This window comes from Mus pahari, chromosome 14 (genome assembly GCF_900095145.1).
Source record: "Mus pahari chromosome 14, PAHARI_EIJ_v1.1, whole genome shotgun sequence".
NCBI lineage: Eukaryota > Metazoa > Chordata > Mammalia > Rodentia > Muridae > Mus > Mus pahari.
Genome location: NC_034603.1, coordinates 67414431 through 67432258, shown reverse-complemented (window position 1 = coordinate 67432258; position 17828 = coordinate 67414431). Strand labels below are relative to the sequence as shown.

General features: G+C 46.4%; 2 protein-coding genes across 2 annotated transcripts in view; both read left to right on the top strand.

Annotated features, from left to right (window-relative positions):
- LOC110331589 (keratin, type I cuticular Ha3-II) overlaps window positions 1-5319 on the top strand; it is a 6249-nt gene extending 930 nt beyond the window's left edge. Inside the window, exons 2-7 of the mRNA XM_021212331.1 lie at window positions 1257-1339; window positions 2378-2534; window positions 3317-3478; window positions 3569-3694; window positions 3912-4132; window positions 4878-5319. Coding sequence (XP_021067990.1) covers window positions 1257-1339; window positions 2378-2534; window positions 3317-3478; window positions 3569-3694; window positions 3912-4132; window positions 4878-4995 — 867 coding nt within the window. The 3' untranslated portion in view covers window positions 4996-5319. The remainder of the gene's footprint in view (window positions 1-1256; window positions 1340-2377; window positions 2535-3316; window positions 3479-3568; window positions 3695-3911; window positions 4133-4877) is intronic.
- A 7284-nt stretch (window positions 5320-12603) lies between these two features.
- On the top strand, window positions 12604-17622 carry LOC110331581 (keratin, type I cuticular Ha3-I). Its single transcript, XM_021212317.1, has 7 exons — window positions 12604-13010; window positions 13979-14061; window positions 14554-14710; window positions 16135-16296; window positions 16387-16512; window positions 16712-16932; window positions 17118-17622. Exons 1-7 carry the CDS (start codon window positions 12663-12665, stop codon window positions 17233-17235), a joined length of 1215 nt encoding a protein of 404 aa, XP_021067976.1. The 5' UTR covers window positions 12604-12662; the 3' UTR covers window positions 17236-17622.
- The last annotated feature ends 206 nt before the right edge of the window (window positions 17623-17828 follow it).

Below are 17828 nucleotides of genomic sequence, written 5' to 3'. Positions count from 1 at the left end.
AGAGAGAGAGAGAGAGAGAGAGAGAGAGAGAGAGAGAGAGAACAGACACACACACACCCCATTTGCTAGGACACATATGCAGGCAAATGGCATACAGGGCAGGCATGAATAGACTCCCACATAAAGGTGGGACTTGGAAGGATCCTCAAAAAAATTGGTATTGGAGTGGGTTTTGAATGACAAGCAGGGACTGGGTGCATATGTGTGTGTGTGTGTGTGTGTGTGTGTCTGTGTGTCTGTGTGTGTCTGTGTAGAGTGTATGTGTGAGGAGGTGCCTATTAATGTGTGTGTGTAGGTCAGAGGATAGCTAAGTGTCATTCACCATTTTTTTCTGAAACAGAGAAACCCATTGGCTTGGACTTGTCAAGTAGGTGGGCCACCAAGCTACAGGGCTCTGTCTCAGCACTGCTACACCATGACTTAAAAAAACAATTGCAAAGCAAGCATGTTACCAACTGAACTATCCCCCAGCTCCCCACAAATAGGAGTCTCTATCTGACAGCGCAGCCATTGGTTCCTGGAGGGAACTGTCTGTCTGCTGTCCTGTAGTCCCTACACAGCGAATGTCCAAAAGGAGTAGTATGACTTGAGTATTCTTTTTTATTTAAGTCACAGTTGGTGAACATTTGGCCAAGTTCTCGGGGCAGGGGCAGGGGTAAAGTGCTGAGAAAGAGAACCTCCTGTGGGCGGAAGATCACAGCCTAACAGGGAGGAGAGATGTGGGGAAGAGCAGGCACAGCAAAGGGAAGCCATGCTGTGGGAAAAGAGTAATGCACATGGAAGAAGTGGCCCTCCACGGATGCTGGAAAGGAAGGGACGTGGGTTCTACAAGGAGCAGACATTTTACCTAAAGCACATGCACGGTGCCAGGAGAATGGACAGAGGGCAGCAGGGTTCCAACAGAGGTGGCGTGAGAGGATAATAAACTCATCCTGTATGTCTGCGGTGCAATGTGCCCGATTTTAGCATCCCAGGAATGCTCTCCATTCTGTGTACAGGGATCACTGGTCACACGACCTGAGGCTTGATCACCCAGTAGACTCAGTTCCTACTGGAGGACTAGGAACAGCCCTAGAAGAGTGGAAATCATGACTGCGTTCACTGTCATGGGAGAAAGAACACTGGCATTCAAACCACACGCTTCCTTCCTGGCATCCATGTTACGTTCTACCCCAGTGCTTCAAACCCTGATTTAGAGCCAATGAAAGGGCACGGGAAGAAATAAGGTATCTCATGTCACAATCTGTCCCCTGCAGATTCTCTGCGGCAAGTCTGAGATCGGCAGGCTGGTGGTGCAGGTCGACAATGCCAAGCTGGCTGCTGATGACTTCAGGACCAAGTAAGACACCTGTAGTGACCAGAGCAGCCCAGTGGGAGGATGAATTGCAAAGTGATGGCTCTTTGTTCTGAGAATGTGCCAGGAAGCTTCCGAGTGCTATTTATTGTGACTTGGGTTAGAGTTAGATTAAAAGTCAGGGTCTCTTCACTGAGAGCACAGGGGTCTATGTTTTAAGTTCAGCTTGAAGAAGTCTAAGAGACCATCAATTCTTTACCTTTTTGAACACTATAACTTTACAAGTAAGTTTCATATTGGCTTTACCGTATAGATTAGTCATTACCAATGCATCCCAAAGGAGTATTAAGCCATAAAGAAAAATAGGCCAAAAGTCCTTTTTGTTTTGTTTTGTTTTGTTTTTCTCTGTGTAGCCCTGTCTGTCCTGGAACTCACTGTGTAGACCAGGCTGGCCTTGAACTCAGAAATCTGCCTGCCTCTGCCTCTCAAGTGCTGGGATTAAAGGCGTGCGCCACCACACCCGGCTCCAAAGTCCTTTCTTTTCAGTTAATTAATCAATATTTTCAGGTATGATTGTACTCATAATAATATTTTGATATTTTGTAGAGTTTATAATAGGATTTCACTCGTATCACTTCTTTATCTTCAGGCCAAAAAAAAAAAAAATGAAGTTTTAGTTCTGTCTTCATTTTACAAACAAGGTTCTGGGAGAGTGAGAAATCCATCACCAGTCATTTAATGGCAAGGCTGGATCTGAGGGACCTTGAATTTCATGATTCTCAGGCTGCTTGGAAAAGAAGGGAGATAGGTTGTAGTAGAAGTTGGAAGTGTCGCAGTTCATGAGGGTGCTCCCTTGAGAGCAACTTGTGAATGGATTCCTAGAATAATCGTAGTGAATGGTAGATGGAACCACACACAGTACCTTCTCTGTGGCTTTCAGCGGAGATGGGCCACCCAACTTACTACAGTGTTGTTCTTTTACAACACTTAAAATGGACTGGCCTCAAAGTAGGATGGGTTTGGCTATGTTCTCCAAACAGAAACATTTCCTCTTTGATGCGTCTGACTTGACTATGTGTGCAGGTATGAGTCAGAGCTGTCCCTGCGGCAGCTGGTGGAGTCAGACATCAATGGCCTGCGCAGGATCCTGGATGAGCTGACCCTCTGCAAGTCTGACCTGGAGGCGCAGGTGGAGTCTCTGAAGCAGGAGCTGCTGTGTCTCAAGCAGAACCACGAGGAGGTAAGGACGTCCCAGCCACCAACATCTCGATACCGAGGTCTGCACGGCTCCTGAGCAGGGGAAGGGAAGCCTTGGTGGGCAAGATTAACACAACATTCTTGTTAGTTGCTCAAAGGAAAGCTGAGAGATGATTGAGCAACGAGGCCCAAGCTGATCTCTTTTTCTAGGCCCTAGGTGCACATAAATTTTATTTTCTGAGTAGTTGTGAAATCAGTGGTGAAGTGCAGTAAAGAGAATATTGTTGCCCTTTGTAAGTCTAGGCAAATGGATGATTGGGGGTGTAGATAAATGGATGGAGAAAACATGGAAAACTAGTTCTAACAGGCAGGTTATGGTGTCGGGACACAAAAAAAGCAGACACCATTAACCTGTGTTTCTTCATATTCAAGCAGCAACAATTATAATCACTTGTCACACTGGGCTTAGTACACAATAAATGCAAACTCCGAAGGAAATGTTAGAATCTTAGAGTCTCAAGCAATATTAGCAATAACTTGTCCAAGAATATTGATACATAGATGAGGGGATGACCTCAGACAGAGTCACCAGAGATGATTTACATGAACCAGACTCAGGTTTTCTAACTTCAAGGCAATGCTTTCCTATCCCACTAAAATATTCCCTTTCCTCAGAATTGTGTCTATGACAAACTTGCCTCCTACAGACATTCACCCTTTTAAACTCTTGCATTCATCATTTAAAGAGTGAGCTCTGTGTGTGCTTCTTAAAGTCCGAAGCTCTTCTTAGTTCTGTGGTCCATTCTTTGCCTTTCCCCCCGCCAGGAAGTCAACACCCTGCGCTGCCAGCTTGGAGACCGCCTCAACGTGGAGGTGGACGCTGCTCCCACCGTGGACCTGAACCGCGTGCTCAATGAGACCAGGTGTCAGTACGAGGCCCTGGTGGAAACCAACCGCCGGGAAGTGGAGGAATGGTACATCACACAGGTGGGCATCTGAGCCCATGGTCGCTCAGGAACTGAGTCCCCAGGACTGTAAGACAGGGTCTGATCCTGTCCCTTCCCTTGCCTGTTGCAGACAGAGGAGCTGAACAAGCAGGTGGTATCCAGCTCAGAGCAGCTGCAGTCCTGCCAGGCCGAGATCATCGAGCTGAGGCGCACAGTCAACGCCCTGGAGATCGAGCTGCAGGCCCAGCACAGCATGGTGTGTAGTGTCCAGACTGCTGCTGAGCAGGGTGGAGTTGNGAGGCAGAGTCACTGGGGTGTCCTTGGGGTCTCTGTCTGTCTCTGTCTCTGTCTCTGTCTCTGTCTCTGTCTCTGTCTCTCTTCTTAGCTCTTGAAGACTGTGACTTCTTTGGAAGGTCATGCAGAAACCTTCAGAGGGAACAGCTCTGTGACAGCCTTTGTCTTCTCCCCCACAGAGAAACTCTCTGGAGAACACCCTGACAGAGAGTGAGGCTCGCTACAGCTCCCAGCTGTCCCAGGTGCAGTGCCTGATCACCAATGTGGAGTCCCAGCTTGGTGAGATCCGGGCTGACCTGGAGCGTCAGAATCAGGAGTACCAGGTGCTGCTGGATGTCAAGGCCCGGCTGGAGTGTGAGATCAACACGTACAGGGGCCTGCTGGAGAGCGAGGACTGCAAGTGAGTTGCTGGCTGGTGTATCTAGCACCTGGGGCACATGCAGAGTGCCTTAAGAATAATAAAGGGATGTTGCAAATGAAGTTCAGACACCAGTATATCTCTAGAGACAGTGTAAGGTACTTGCTATCAGTACTAGACGGGTTAAAGGTATTTTCTCTCCTGAAAGATAGTGGCAAGGTGACTGTACTCCCTGATGGTGATTCTTTGGGACAGGGTACAGAACTTTATATCTTCCTGGATGGATTCTGACATGGAAAGGGAACCATTGCTTTGATTAAACTAAAACTTTAGGTCCACTGTTATTTTGACCCTGGTTAAAATCACTTGAGAGAAGGAATTTGACCCAATGTAGCTATCTTCTAGTGCATTTGAGCATCTTCCAAGAAGAGGACTCACTAAGTAATCGATCATCAGGCTGAGGGCCAGCTCAGGCAGGCTATTTAGAAGCACAATTCTCTTCCAACGTTTACATCCATATGGTGGATATCGCCAATCCCATTTTCTAGGTTGGAGGCCGAGGCCTAGAGGTTGAAGTGACTCCCCTGTGTCCCCAAGGTTATACAGAAGGCTACTACTGCGTTGCTAGCTTTGTATACTCTCTTCCATCACTGCTTCTGAACTCTGTAGAGGGAATGAACCAAATAAGATATGCTCTCTAAAAGGGGAATGGGCTTCTTGTTTTTAGGCCATTCTGCTTTCTCAGAACTTACTTTCTCATGCTGACTCTAACAATCCTGTATCCTAGGTTGCCCTGCAACCCCTGTGCCACCACCAATGCCTGTGACAAACCCATTGGACCTTGTGTCACAAACCCTTGTGTCACACGCTCCCGTTGTGGACCCTGCAATTCCTTTGGCTGCTAAACACCCCATGGCCAGCAGGAGGATTGCGTAAAGACAGAAAGAAAGTCAATGGATCAGCTCAGCCTCTTTGAACCCACATCCAGCCCAGTAGGGATCATGGTCTGGAAGAAGAACAAAGACCTAGTGTTGTTGTCTGGCTCTGAGTCCAGGCCCAATGGTCCATCTTCATCCAGGGCTTGTTTGTGACCACGGGCTTGTACTCTGGTGGTCTGAGAGACCTGAGCTGTGAAGGGGCCACACAAGGTATTTTGTGGTTCTCACTGCTTCTTCTGTCCTTTCTTGCAGTTTTCCAAAAATCTAATAAATTTTCCTCTTGCAAACAGACATGAGTTTCACTTGTATCCATCTTTTTCAGAGTGTTTGTTCTCTGTGGGACTCTTATAAAGAGACTTGAATGCAGAAGGGGACTTGATAGCTTAACAGTGTCCTAACATTCATGAGACACAGTCAGTGCTAGCATCCATGCAGGCTGGCACTAAAGGGCAGAACATTTGGGCAAACGGCCTCATGCGAATGGGATAGACACCTCCATTAGAGGGCGACACTTTCTGAATTTTTGTTATTTTCTTTTCTAATTTACTACATGATGAGGACAGGCACTTGCATCTTCTGCACTCCTAACAAGTGCTAGGACCTCCTACACATTCAGGAAGGAGCAAGGATGAGATGGAATCCAGAGTTTGTTCTCTCTGTGTTAGTTGTTTATGTTCACCAGTAAGGGAGAAGGAGCCTGCTTTCAAACAAGCACTTGTGGATCTCTCCCATTATTCCTAGGAGGGCAGGGACCCTCAGCGTCTCACATGCGGGATTTTCATGCAAGCATTAAACCAAATCCCCAACACTATGTCTATAGATTTGCTCACTCTGGACATCTCAAATTCTAAAGTGACACTTATGTGCTTCATTTACATCAGACCTTTGACCAAGGGACCTTAGAAATGAGAATTCCCCAGGAGTCTCACGCTAAGAAAAGAGAGATCCTAAAGCTAGAGGGGAATATTTTCTCTCTGGGAAGAGGTCTGCACTTGTCAAAGCATCTTGCAGGAGAGTGGAACCAAAACAATGAATCCATGATGAGCAGGACTACATTTTGACTCAGGCTACCTACATCTGCATAATCCTCAACCTCTACTTAAATTTGGGCTTCAGAACCCTAAAGAAAGTCTTGGGGTTATATTGTTGGATCTCCTTGTTCCTCTTTCCAGTGTGGACTTTGAATGAATCTCTTTCTTTTGCTTTTCTCTAGCAATATGGCCGTTTTTGTGGGGTTTGACGAAGATGGGTGGTTGAAACTGATTTGTTGGTACTCAGGCTGTGACCCCAAGTCTGGTATCAATATGAGTAGATAAACAGGATATTTGATATACTGTGACTGGCTTCTTTTGCATAAATCTAATGTCTTTAGATCCATCCATCTTCTAGCATACAGCATGTACCATGAATATTGCAATTTGAGATTTTTTTTTTTTCAATCTTTTTCTTACTAAGATTACATTGTCTTAAATCTTTGTGTTCAAGTTTTAGGGTGGACTGACCAAGCCAGCTCAGTCAACTGGGACTCAAGGGAGGGGATGAGGATTGAAAAGAAAAAGACAATTAGACAACACTCTAACATGACTCCAGCCAGCGCTGAGGCTGAAGCAGTTTTGTTTTTGTTGTTGTTGTTTGTTTGTTCATTTGTTTGGGTTTTTTTCTAGTCTGCTTTTATGCCATTCTGGGTACTTACAGAGAATAGGTCAGTTCTTAGATCAAAGACAAAGAAATCAAACAAGGCAATAAACAAAGAGGTCCAACAAGGCAGTAAACAAAGTGGTCGTTGTTTCTGGGGGCTTCTCAGGATGACCAAGATGAAAGGCGCGCCACCCCCTTCCTTCCTCGGCTGAGTTTACCCTGAGCTTGGTATTAGCCCAAATGTAAATACTTTTACATGAATCTACTTCCTTGAGCCCAGTGCTTGACAAATTTCTAGAAGGGGCACCAAAAGGTCTTCACAGTGGACATGTGGTTTTTTTCCCCCTCTCTGATTCCCTCTGCCACCCCTTCTCTCTTCTTTCTTTCCGTGTGTGATGTAGGCTTTATGTATGTTTGCGGCACATGTGTGTGTGTGCAGGTATGCGTGCCCATATGTGCACTTACGGAATGCAGGAGACAATGCTGCCTGCTGTTCTCTTCTGCTCTCCATTTCATTTTTGGAGCCAAGGTCTCTTGTTGAACCTGAAGCCTGCTGAGTTGCAGAGACCGGCCAGTGAAACTCTGGAATCCTCCTTCCTGTTCATACTTCCTAGTGCTGGGATTGCAAACATGAGCCAACTTCCAGCTGCTTTCTGCGGGTGCTAGGAATCTGAACTGGGAATCTCACTTAGCAAGTGCCCTACCAAGTGAGTCATCTCCTCATCCCATATTTGCTATTTTGAGAGAGTCTTACCCTGAAGCCTAAGCTGCTTGGCATTCATGACATAGCTTAGGCTGGTCTCGAATTCATGGTCCCTTCGCCTCAAACTTCCAAGTACTAGAGCTTCACATGTGACTCACCACCCCTTGCTTGGGCATATATTTTCAGCTATTTTGGGTATAGATACGCAGGAATAAAATTGCTAGGTTATGTCATAATTGTATACTTATAAAAACTGAGTAGCTGTTAGACCTGTCTCGGTGGTAGTTGACATTCTCAGCAACTGAATGAGAGGCCTCCGGTCTCTGCACGTTCTCACAAACACCTGTGTTTCTCCATATTGCAAAACAACAACAGAAACACGGGTCATCCCAGGGCACATGCAGTAGCGTTCGCTGTGGTTTTGATCTCCATCTGTGATGATTCATGCGATCATCCTTCTTTTCATGTGTGTGCAGGCTGTTTGTAGATCTTTGGAGATGTGTTTATTCAGATCCATGGCCTCAGTTTTAAAGCCTGGCTCACTTCTCTTTTAAGATGTAGGTGTGCTTTTCATGGTCCAGACACAGGATTCGTATCTAGCAGATGATTTGGAAGTGCTTTTCCCTTCAAAAACATTTCCCTTTTCACTTTCTTGGTGAAAATAAAGTTTGTTTGCTACAGGGGAGTTTTGAACCTTGAAGTCCAATCTAATTTTACTTAAAACAATTTAAAATTATTTTCAATTGTGTGTGTGTGTGTGAGTGTGTGCACACGTGTGTGCATAGGCATACACTCATGTATGAATGCAGGTACTTGTAGAAGCTAGAAGTGGGTGCCAGATCCTCTCGAGCTGAAATGGTAGGTGATTGTGAGCCTCCCAATGTGGGAGCTGGGAACTGATTGGGGGTCCTTTGGAAGAACAGGAAGTGATCTAAATCATTGCATCATCACTGTAGTCCCTTAGTTTTACTTTCATCACTTGTGATTTTTGTGACATATGCAAAAAGTTTCTTTTTGCTTGTTTGTTTGTCTGTTTATTTATTTTTGAGGCAGGGTCTCACTGTGTAGTTCGTGGCTGTCCTGGAACTTACTGTGTAGACCAGACTAGCCTTGAGCTCACAGAGATTCACCTGCCTCTGCTTCCTGAGTGCTGGGATTAAAGGCGTGCACTACCATGCCTGGCAAGAAATTTTTACTTAACCCAAGATCTAGAAGACTTCCTCCTACTTTCCTGTTAGACTTTCTAGTTTGAGCTCTTCTTGTTAGCCTCCAAGACAGCATCTTTCTGTACATCCTAGTCAGGACTCAAACTCAGCCTCTTCCTTCTACCTCATGAGTACTGGGACAGTAGGAACGCACAGCCATGGCAGGCTCTCTGCTCTTTTTAAAGCCATATGTCTCTGTGTGGTGTAAGCAAAGGCCAAGCTTCATTTGTCTGCATGTGGAGTCCCAGTTACTTAGTTAGACATTGCTCATCACAAACAGCGCTCTTTCCTCTGTTAGTGGCATTGGTACCCATGCTGAAGAGCTTTGTAGGCAGTTTTAAAGCCAGCACACGTGAGTCTTCCAGTGCTCTGTTCTTTTTTTAAAGTTTACTTTGGCAATTTGACTCCATTCCCATGAGGTTTTTGGAGCCAACTTGTCAAATCTATGCCTAAGCTAGCAGGGACTTTTTTAGGCCTTGTGTTGAAATTTGAAGTCAGTTGCAGGAATATTGTCATCTGTATTGTGCCTGTATAACTTGCTGTGATGAAATACTTTACAAAGGTAACGTGGGAGGAATAGTTGGGGCTCATAGTTCCAGAGGTGCAGCTCATCACAGCAGAGGGAAGAGATGCGGCAAGGGCAGGATGTGGCTGGTGACATTGTTTCCCCAGTGAGGAGGCAGATTGTGATGAATAGTTGTGTCCCACCTTCTGTTCCCTTTTTATTCAGCCTAGGGTCCCAGGGCATGCAACTATACTACTTACGTTTTAGGTAGGTATTTTTTCAACTCATTTAAATTAATCTAGGTAAATCTTCACAGCCATGCCTAGAAATTTTTTTCTATCATAACTGTAAATCCCACCAAGGTGACAAAATTAACTATAATACCATCTTAGTTGTTGAATCCATGAGGGTATCTTATCCAACACCTTGAAGTGTGAGAGGGAGAAGGGATGAACCATTCTCTGGCCATCCTGCCTGGGTCCCTCCAGTGTGTAGGAAACTGGGGGTGGGTTAAGGAAGGGTCAGGTTGTGAAGAATAGAATTTGCTGATGTGTCTTGGTTGCTAAGATGAGTTGGGACTGCCACTCAGCTGCCAGGCCCACGATGCTTATAGAAAGCAGAGCTGTGAAGAATGGGTACAGTCCCTTGTTCAGACGCTAGAATCTCCTGGTTCTCTTACAATGGGTACAGCCCCTTATTTAGACACTAAAATCTCCCGATGCCCTTACGACATTTCTATGAGCATTTTGGGTCCATGCATCTTAGAATCTTTGGTCTTTAGGGGAGAATCTCTCCCTGAGCTGCACTTGGCCTCTACTGTGAGGACAGTGGGAAGTCCTGCCTGGATGATGCATTGCTCTTGAGCTAAATGGTCGAGCATCAAATCACGCTCTTCCTAACAAGGCTGACGTGGTGCCTTATGCACAGGCAGTTTACACTCCTGTGCCTCTTGGATGACTCTTCCTAAGTCACAAACTGTTATGAATCATCGAGTTCAAACAAGCGCAGCATCTCTGAACTGCTTCAAGTGCAATTATCTTTCAAGGTCCAATCATTGTGTAAAACTCTGATCCCTGAGACTGAAGCTCAGATGCTTTGTAATCGAGCGTACAGAGGCAATATGGTGGAAGCTCTCTAAGGAATGGACGTCTTGCCTCTGCGTGTTTGAAAACTCAGTTTACTAAAGTTTAGTGTGGATATTACTCTAGGGACAGAGGTTTTATACACAGCAGGCATACCTGTGTGACACTAGGAGGGTCTTGACATCTTTTTGGACCACTCAACACCCTCTCCATGGTTCTGATTATGCATAGCATGATCTTGCGGATGTACTTGGAAGTTCTCGAAAGATGCATTCTCTGTTTCTGTCTATTCTGCCTGCCAGTCTGCTTGACAGTTTGTCTGTCTGTCTGTCTGTCTGTCTGTCTGTGTCTCTCTCTGTATGTGTGTGTGTATACACATGTGTGTATAGGCCAGAGGTCAATATTGGGTCTCTTTCTCAGTTATTCTCCACCTCAATTTTTGAGACAGAGTCTTTCATTGCACTTGGGGCTCCCCGACTGGCTAGGCCAGCTGCCCAGAGAGCTTCAGAGACGTTCAGAGATCTTCTGTGTCTATCTTCCCAGTGTCATGAGACTGTGTGCCTCTGTGCCTGACTGCAAATGTGGGTGCTGGGCATCTGAACGATCTTCATGCTTGCGTGGTGAGCACCTTCCTGTCACACATCTATCTGCCCTGCATGGATTCCTCTTCCATAAGCTCTCCTCCCTGCTCATCGGTGAAGACATAAACTCACTCCCTTCATTGTTTCTCCCTTTGTCTCCACTTCCCTGGGATTTCCAATGTCTGGCCCTCAGCTCTTGCTTCTCTCTCTCTTCTTTCCCTTTGCCCATCTCTGTGCTTCTCACACCTGCCCCCCCAATCATACCCATGTCTGTCACTAACATCCCTACCCTAACTCTATCCGTTGACTCTCTTTGCCCCCTTTTGCTACTTGCCTGGACTGCTATAATAACCTCCTTGATGGTCTGTCTGCTTCTGGCCTTTTCATTCTTTTTCTGAAACTGGTAAGCATTTGTTGAAATGGTACCTCAAAACTTTTGTTGTACCCCAGGTTCCAAAATGCACATGGATGCTGGTACCAGGGTGATCCAAGTCTTCCAATGCACACAGGTAGCATATGATTCTAGCCTCATTAGACAGCCTTATCTTCTACCATTTCCCTTCACTGATGCCCACACTTACTTGGGTTCCTCCACCGTGCTGAATTTTCTTGCTGTGTTATGGTGCATGCACCAAATCTCACCTGGACTTCCTGGTTTTCCTCTCTCTGTTTCTTAGACAGCACACTACGCTACATCTCAGCCCAGATCCATGTCTGTGAGCCGGCAATCCTGACGATGCTTGCTTTTCCCAACGTGACAAACCTCTTATATGCTACCCATCACTTCCAGCTTCCGATATTTACTTCTTGTTTACGTCTTCATCTATTTGGTCCATACTCACTCAATATGTTCATCATGTAACAAGGTCCTGGAACTGGGGCTCGAAGATGAATTGAACCCTGTCCTTACTGTCAGAAGCTCAAACAGAGAGATAAAAGCACAAGTCGGGACAATGTCATGCTCAAGGTAGAGCAAAAGGAGTGCTCAGAGAGGAGATAAGACCTGACCGAAGAGGTTCGGAACGGAAGGGGACTCTTTGTCTAGTAGCAATGTGAAATGATGAAAAGAACAGAAGCTGGCGTTAGACTTGTGACCACTTAGCATCTCCTACCTGTGACACTTTGGTTTGCTGTGTGTAAAATGGGAACAACATCATTTACCTTGAAGATTTGTGCTAAGGGATGGTGAGATCCAAAATTTGTAAACAATGCCAGCCCACAGGGTTGTCTGGGAACTGTACAGGTGTCCAACAAGTGGAACTTCCCTCTGCCTGTAGCCCTTGTCCACCTTCCTCTCCTTGAAGGGTCTAGTAGTACCTTGCCTGAGACAAGCCGTGATCCTAGCGCTGTGATGTGATTGGTGGATGGTATCTACAAGCAGGGTCACAAGGGAGCTAGGCTATCTCAACACCTGGTTTTCGTTTTTTGTTTTTTTAACTGTGACTCTGACCTTTGGAAATCGAACACAGGAAGATTTCTGCTTCTCTGTTTCATGGAGCAGGACCAGTGTCTCACTCAAGTGTCAGGGGCCCTCGAAGAGTAGCAGCACTGTCCCTTGACCTACCACACCCTGTTAATGAAGGTGGGGCCTTTCATGAGACCTACCCTTTGAAGTCATACCACCAAGCTCTTACCTCATGATGGACAGCACGGCAAGGAGTCCCGATTGAGGGAGAAGCCCAAGTAAAGCCTTTTATGAGGTAAGGGAGTCTTCTGAGGAGGCAGAGCAAATGAATGGGGAGGCCTTTGACCATCACTAAATGAGCAAAGCCAAAAGAAAAAAAGAGAGAGACTGACTTATACGTCCACACCCAATTTGGAGTGGATATAAATGCTCACCAGAGGAAGGGGACTCAGAACTCTGAGGCTTGGAGGATACACACCTCGTCTTCAGCCAGGCGCCACACTCCCTCCAGCACCATGCCATACAACTGCTGCCTGCCCGCCCTGAGCTGCCGCACCAGCTGCTCCTCCCGGCCCTGCGTGCCCCCCAGCTGCCATGGCTGCACCCTGCCCGGGGCCTGCAACATCCCCGCCAATGTGGGCAACTGCAATTGGTTCTGTGAGGGCTCCTTCAATGGCAATGAGAAGGAGACCATGCAGTTCCTGAATGACCGCCTGGCCTCCTACATGGAGAAGGTGAGGCAGCTGGAGAGAGAGAATGCAGAGCTGGAATGTAGGATCCAGGAGAGGAACCAGCAGCAGGACCCCCTGGTGTGTCCTGCCTACCAGGCCTACTTCAGGACCATTGAGGAGCTGCAGCAGAAGGTGAGGGGGATGGGCACCCATGGCATTCCTAGCAGGAAGTTCTCAGGAGAACTTGTGAGACACAGAAATGACACGAACTCTTGGTGTGGTGGGAAATTTGATAACAACATTTCCAGCTTTTAAGCACTTTTTTTTTTTTCCTCATGGACTCTTCTATTTGCAGACTGGAGACTGTTAGTTTTGAATCTTGGCAGAAATTAGACTCGGTGGAGGTCATAGGAGTTTAGATAACTCCCCACTATTATTAAGAGTGGTCTGTGGGTGTTTCTGAGCTCTGAAAGTATTTTCTTAAGGTAAGAGAAAAGGACTGAGCCAAAGAAGGAAGCCTGGTAGCAGGAAGGACCATGTTTTTTTCTTTCTTAACTTGGTATGTTGCTACTCTGACCTCTGGTTGACCTCTTTTTGTCACCTTACCACTCTGATCTCATTATCTTGACCCTGGAGTTCCCTCGGTGCACCGTGTCCAATGACCATTTGACTAAACCGAGAAATATTAGACACTAAATAGAAATTGTCCCAAGCCATCCAGGATGGCCCTGAGAACAGGAACAATGTCCATTGCCTCTGCTCCTGTGTTTCTGCTTCATGTATTCATCTTGCCAACTTGACTGAAAGTTTGTTAAAGTGTAATATTTTTTTTAACTTTTAGAGCCTTTCTAACCAAATACCAGTTGTTTTAAACAAATACAAATTGTTTTTAATCAGCTTCTTAATATTCCTTATTAAGAAAGGAGAAAAATAAGATCATCTTCTGATACATCCTTGTGCATTTGCATGTCTGCCTCCAGATTTAGTCCCTCAGATTTTTTTGAGCATTTATTGTATGTGGATAGCATTTAATAGACACATAATATGCTGTGATTTTTTTAAAAAAAATTATGATGTGTCCATATAAACAAATTAAGAGGATTTCTCTTGATGAAAAGAGCCAACCCCCTGCTCATTATACAATGTTTTTGGATCTCTAGATCTTGTGTGGCAAATCTGAGAACGCCAGGCTGGTGGTGCAGATCGACAATGCCAAGTTGGCCTCTGATGACTTCAGGACCAAGTGAGTGGGTGGATCAGTGGGGCGTCGCTGCGCGTCTCTGCCTCTTTTCTCTCCCTTCCCTTTCTCTGTTGCTCACACAGGCCAGTGTTGATCCAGATTTCCCCTAGGAGTTTCTCCCAAGATCCACACTCCCTCCTCTTCCCTCTTCCCCTTTGTAGAATGGCATCTCCAGTCCCGACCTCAACTCCACCAAACTATGTCTGTGACTAGCCCAGTTCTCTACTGTGTGCAGAACTCAGTCATGAGAATGTGGGAGGTTCTTTCTTTCTGGAAGCCTTGAAGTTTACAAGCTCTTATCTCCTCAGATTCCCTGTCTTTGTGAAAGTGATTAACATGCACTTCCCTTCGGGACCTACTTCTGGATCTTGACAACTTAAGTAGAAGGAGACGGTTATAAAAACTAGTATCTGTCACGCCGAGTTATCCAACAGAGGAGAGTCAGGGCTAGGCATGTTCCTACCCACTCTATCCCCGATTCTCCTGTGACTGCAGGTATGAGACAGAGCTCAGTCTGAGGCAGCTGGTGGAGGCTGACATCAACAGCCTGCGCAGGATCCTGGATGAGCTGACCCTCTGCAAGTCTGACCTGGAGGCACAGGTGGAGTCCCTGAAGGAGGAGCTGCTGTGTCTCAAGCAGAACCACGAGCAGGTGAAGTCCCCAAAAGTGAAGCACATGGTCAGACTGGCCAGGACACGTTTGTGACTGCCACAGGCTGTGGGGAGAGGCTGTGGGGAGAGGCTGTGGGGAGAGGCTGTGGGGAGAGGCTGTGGGGAGAGGCTGTGGGTTGAGGCTCAATTAGCTCAGAAAGCTGTTCTCCAAACAAAAATGTATTTGTGGGGAATGAGTAATCTTGATAGGAGATTTGGATTTTCTGCCAAAGGCAGAAACAAGAATAAAGGAAGTTGGCTAGCTCAGTCAGTAATGAGGAAAGGTCAGAGCTAAGGCAGCTACTGTAGATGCTGTCACTCCCCAAGGATAGTGTATGTGGACACCATTGCCAACTGTGATTCTCCATTTTGATTGGCAAGGAGCAGGGTAGCTTAGGGCTGCCCAACAAGAGAATTGAGCTGGACTCAGAACACAACTAACTTTTCATTGCTATCCAAAATGCTTTCTGGTATCTGTACTACTTGGAAGAAACACGGAGTAAGGTGTTTGTCAGTCACCAACACACAGGAAACACACAGGTGCAAACCATGCATCCTAGAACTCTGTCTGTAGTGACAGTTAATGCTAACCAAGAGCTTATTATGCAACCAAACTAGTGCTAAGCACTTGAGAGCTTCAGAAGAAAAAAAAAGATGAGCAGTTTGAAGATTCTAGAACAGTGTTTCTCAACCTTTGGGTCATGACCCCCTGGGGTGTTCAAATAACCCTTTCATAGGGGTCACCCAAGACCATCAGAAAAATCAAATATTTACATTATGATTTATAACAGTAGCAAAATGACAGTTATGAAGTAGCAATGAGAATAATTTTATGTTTGGGGATCACGGCAACATGAGGAATTGTTATTAAAGGATCGAAGCAGTAGGAAGGTTGGAGGACCATTGTTCTAGATGCTTCTAGAAGTTATATGGGGGTATTAAAGATGAGATACAATCTGTCTGATGGCTGTATAAGCCCAGAACTGAGTTCTGTTGTCTCCACGAAGAGGTCAGGAGTAAAATGTAGAGATGTTCGCTTTGTTTACTTTGTAGTCAGACGTTGTCCAAGCTTAAGGATAAAATCATTTAAGGATATGGTAGGGATATTTCAGCAAGACATCTGAACTAGGCTTTTAGGGAGCAGAATTTGCATGGTTGCCGGCTCTGTCTCAGCTCTGGTACTAAACCACGATATCCCTCTAAATGGAAAGTGTTATGTTTAGTATGAAGGGCAGAATGAGGTATTGGCTGGAAGGTGCTTTGTGGAAAGAATCAGTCTGTCACTGACCACAGGGAAAAGGATGCTGGGAGGAATGGAATGGAGACTGTAGAAGGATTCAACACACCAGATGTTCAACTCCACTCTCTCAAGGAGAGCACTAAGATCGATTGTGATGTTTTGAATTTTCCCTTTCCCCCTGTCAGGAAGTCAACACCCTGCGCTGCCAGCTTGGAGACCGCCTCAACGTGGAGGTGGACGCTGCTCCCACCGTGGACCTGAACCGTGTGCTCAATGAGACCAGGTGTCAGTACGAGGCCCTGGTGGAAACCAACCGCCGGGAAGTGGAGGAATGGTACACCACACAGGTGGGCATCTGAGCTCATGGTCGCTCAGGAACTGAGTCCCCAGGACTGTAAGGCAGGGTCTGATCCTGTCCCTCCCCTTGCCTGTTGCAGACAGAGGAGCTGAACAAGCAGGTGGTGTCCAGCTCAGAGCAGCTGCAGTCCTGCCAGGCCGAGATCATCGAGCTGAGGCGCACAGTCAATGCCCTGGAGATCGAGCTGCAGGCCCAGCACGAACTGGTGTGTAGTGTCCAGACTGAGTTGGGTGTGTAGTGTCCAGGCTGAGCAGTGTGGAGTTGGGAGGCAGAGTCACGGGTGTCCTTGGGCAGCTTCTTCTTCTTCTTCTTCTTTACTCTTGAAGCCTGTGACAGCTTTGGAAGTCATGCAGAAACCTTCAGAGGGAACAGCTCTGTGACAGCCTTTGTCTTCTCCCCCACAGAGAAACTCTCTGGAGAACACCCTGACAGAGAGTGAGGCTCGCTACAGCTCCCAGCTGTCCCAGGTGCAGTGCCTGATCACCAACGTGGAGTCCCAGCTTGGTGAGATCCGGGCTGACCTGGAGCGTCAGAACCAGGAGTACCAGGTGCTGCTGGACATTCGGTCTCGCCTGGAGTGTGAGATCAACACGTACAGGGGCTTGCTGGAGAGCGAGGACTGCAAGTGAGTATGGCTGAATGACTTTTCCTTGGGGTGAGTTGTTTTCTTGGCGGGAGTTAACTGACCCCTTTGCACTTCCACCTGGAGACATCCAAAGGAAAGACCCTAGCTTGACTGTGTTTCTAGTTTCTTCCTGTGTGTTGAACTCAACTCTGCCCTAACTTGCTCCAATCATTTCCTGTCTCCAGGCTCCCTTGCAATCCCTGTGCCACAACCAACGCGTGTGATAAGCCCATTGGACCCTGTGTCTCTAACCCTTGTGTCACAAGACCTCGATGTGGACCTTGCAACTCTTTTGTGCGTTAGAGATACCATTGCCAGAAGGGGACAAAGATACCAGTTACACCTTAATGCCACCTCTTCCCAAGACCTCAAAAAGTGACCGCACTGGACAAAGACAGACCAGTTCTTGGCATCAGCATTTTCTGGTTTGATCCTTGGGCACAGGAGATGCAAAGTCTGTCTGTTGGGAACCCTACAATTCTCACACAAAGTCATATTTACGAATGCAATGTTGTGCTTTAATAAAACTTATCTGAATGTGATTGTAAATAATTCCGTTGAGTGTGGGGGATCTGGTTGGCAAGCTTGCAAAACAGAACATCAGTGAACTTAACCTTTTCCTTGTTACACATTTTGTCTTTTAAATGCATTACAAATCCTTTGTCTTCCCAATAAATTCTTATTCTGGCATGAAAATCTGAATTGTCTGTTTCACTCAACATTAACCAGTGTTTTCCCACTAGATGGAAGGTCCAGTCACCTCCATATATGGCTTGTGATTTCCTTCAAGGAAAAGTCTCTCTCTGATGTCACTCACTGGCCATGACCAGCAGCAAGAGAATAGAGAGGAGGTGGATGCAGGTCTGGGTAGTGGTAGCAATCACGGCCAAGGTTTT

What these genes read in the sequence shown, in the direction of transcription:
- LOC110331581 (XM_021212317.1), top strand. Translation starts at nt 12,663, where the DNA reads ATGCCATACAACTGCTGCCTGCCCGCCCTGAGCTGCCGCACCAGCTGC. An exon ending in TCAAGCAGAACCACGAGCAG is followed by an intron (nt 14,711 to 16,134) that starts GTGAAGTCCCCA and finishes TCCCCCTGTCAG; the next exon opens with GAAGTCAACACCCTGCGCTG. An exon ending in AGGAATGGTACACCACACAG is followed by an intron (nt 16,297 to 16,386) that starts GTGGGCATCTGA and finishes TGCCTGTTGCAG; the next exon opens with ACAGAGGAGCTGAACAAGCA.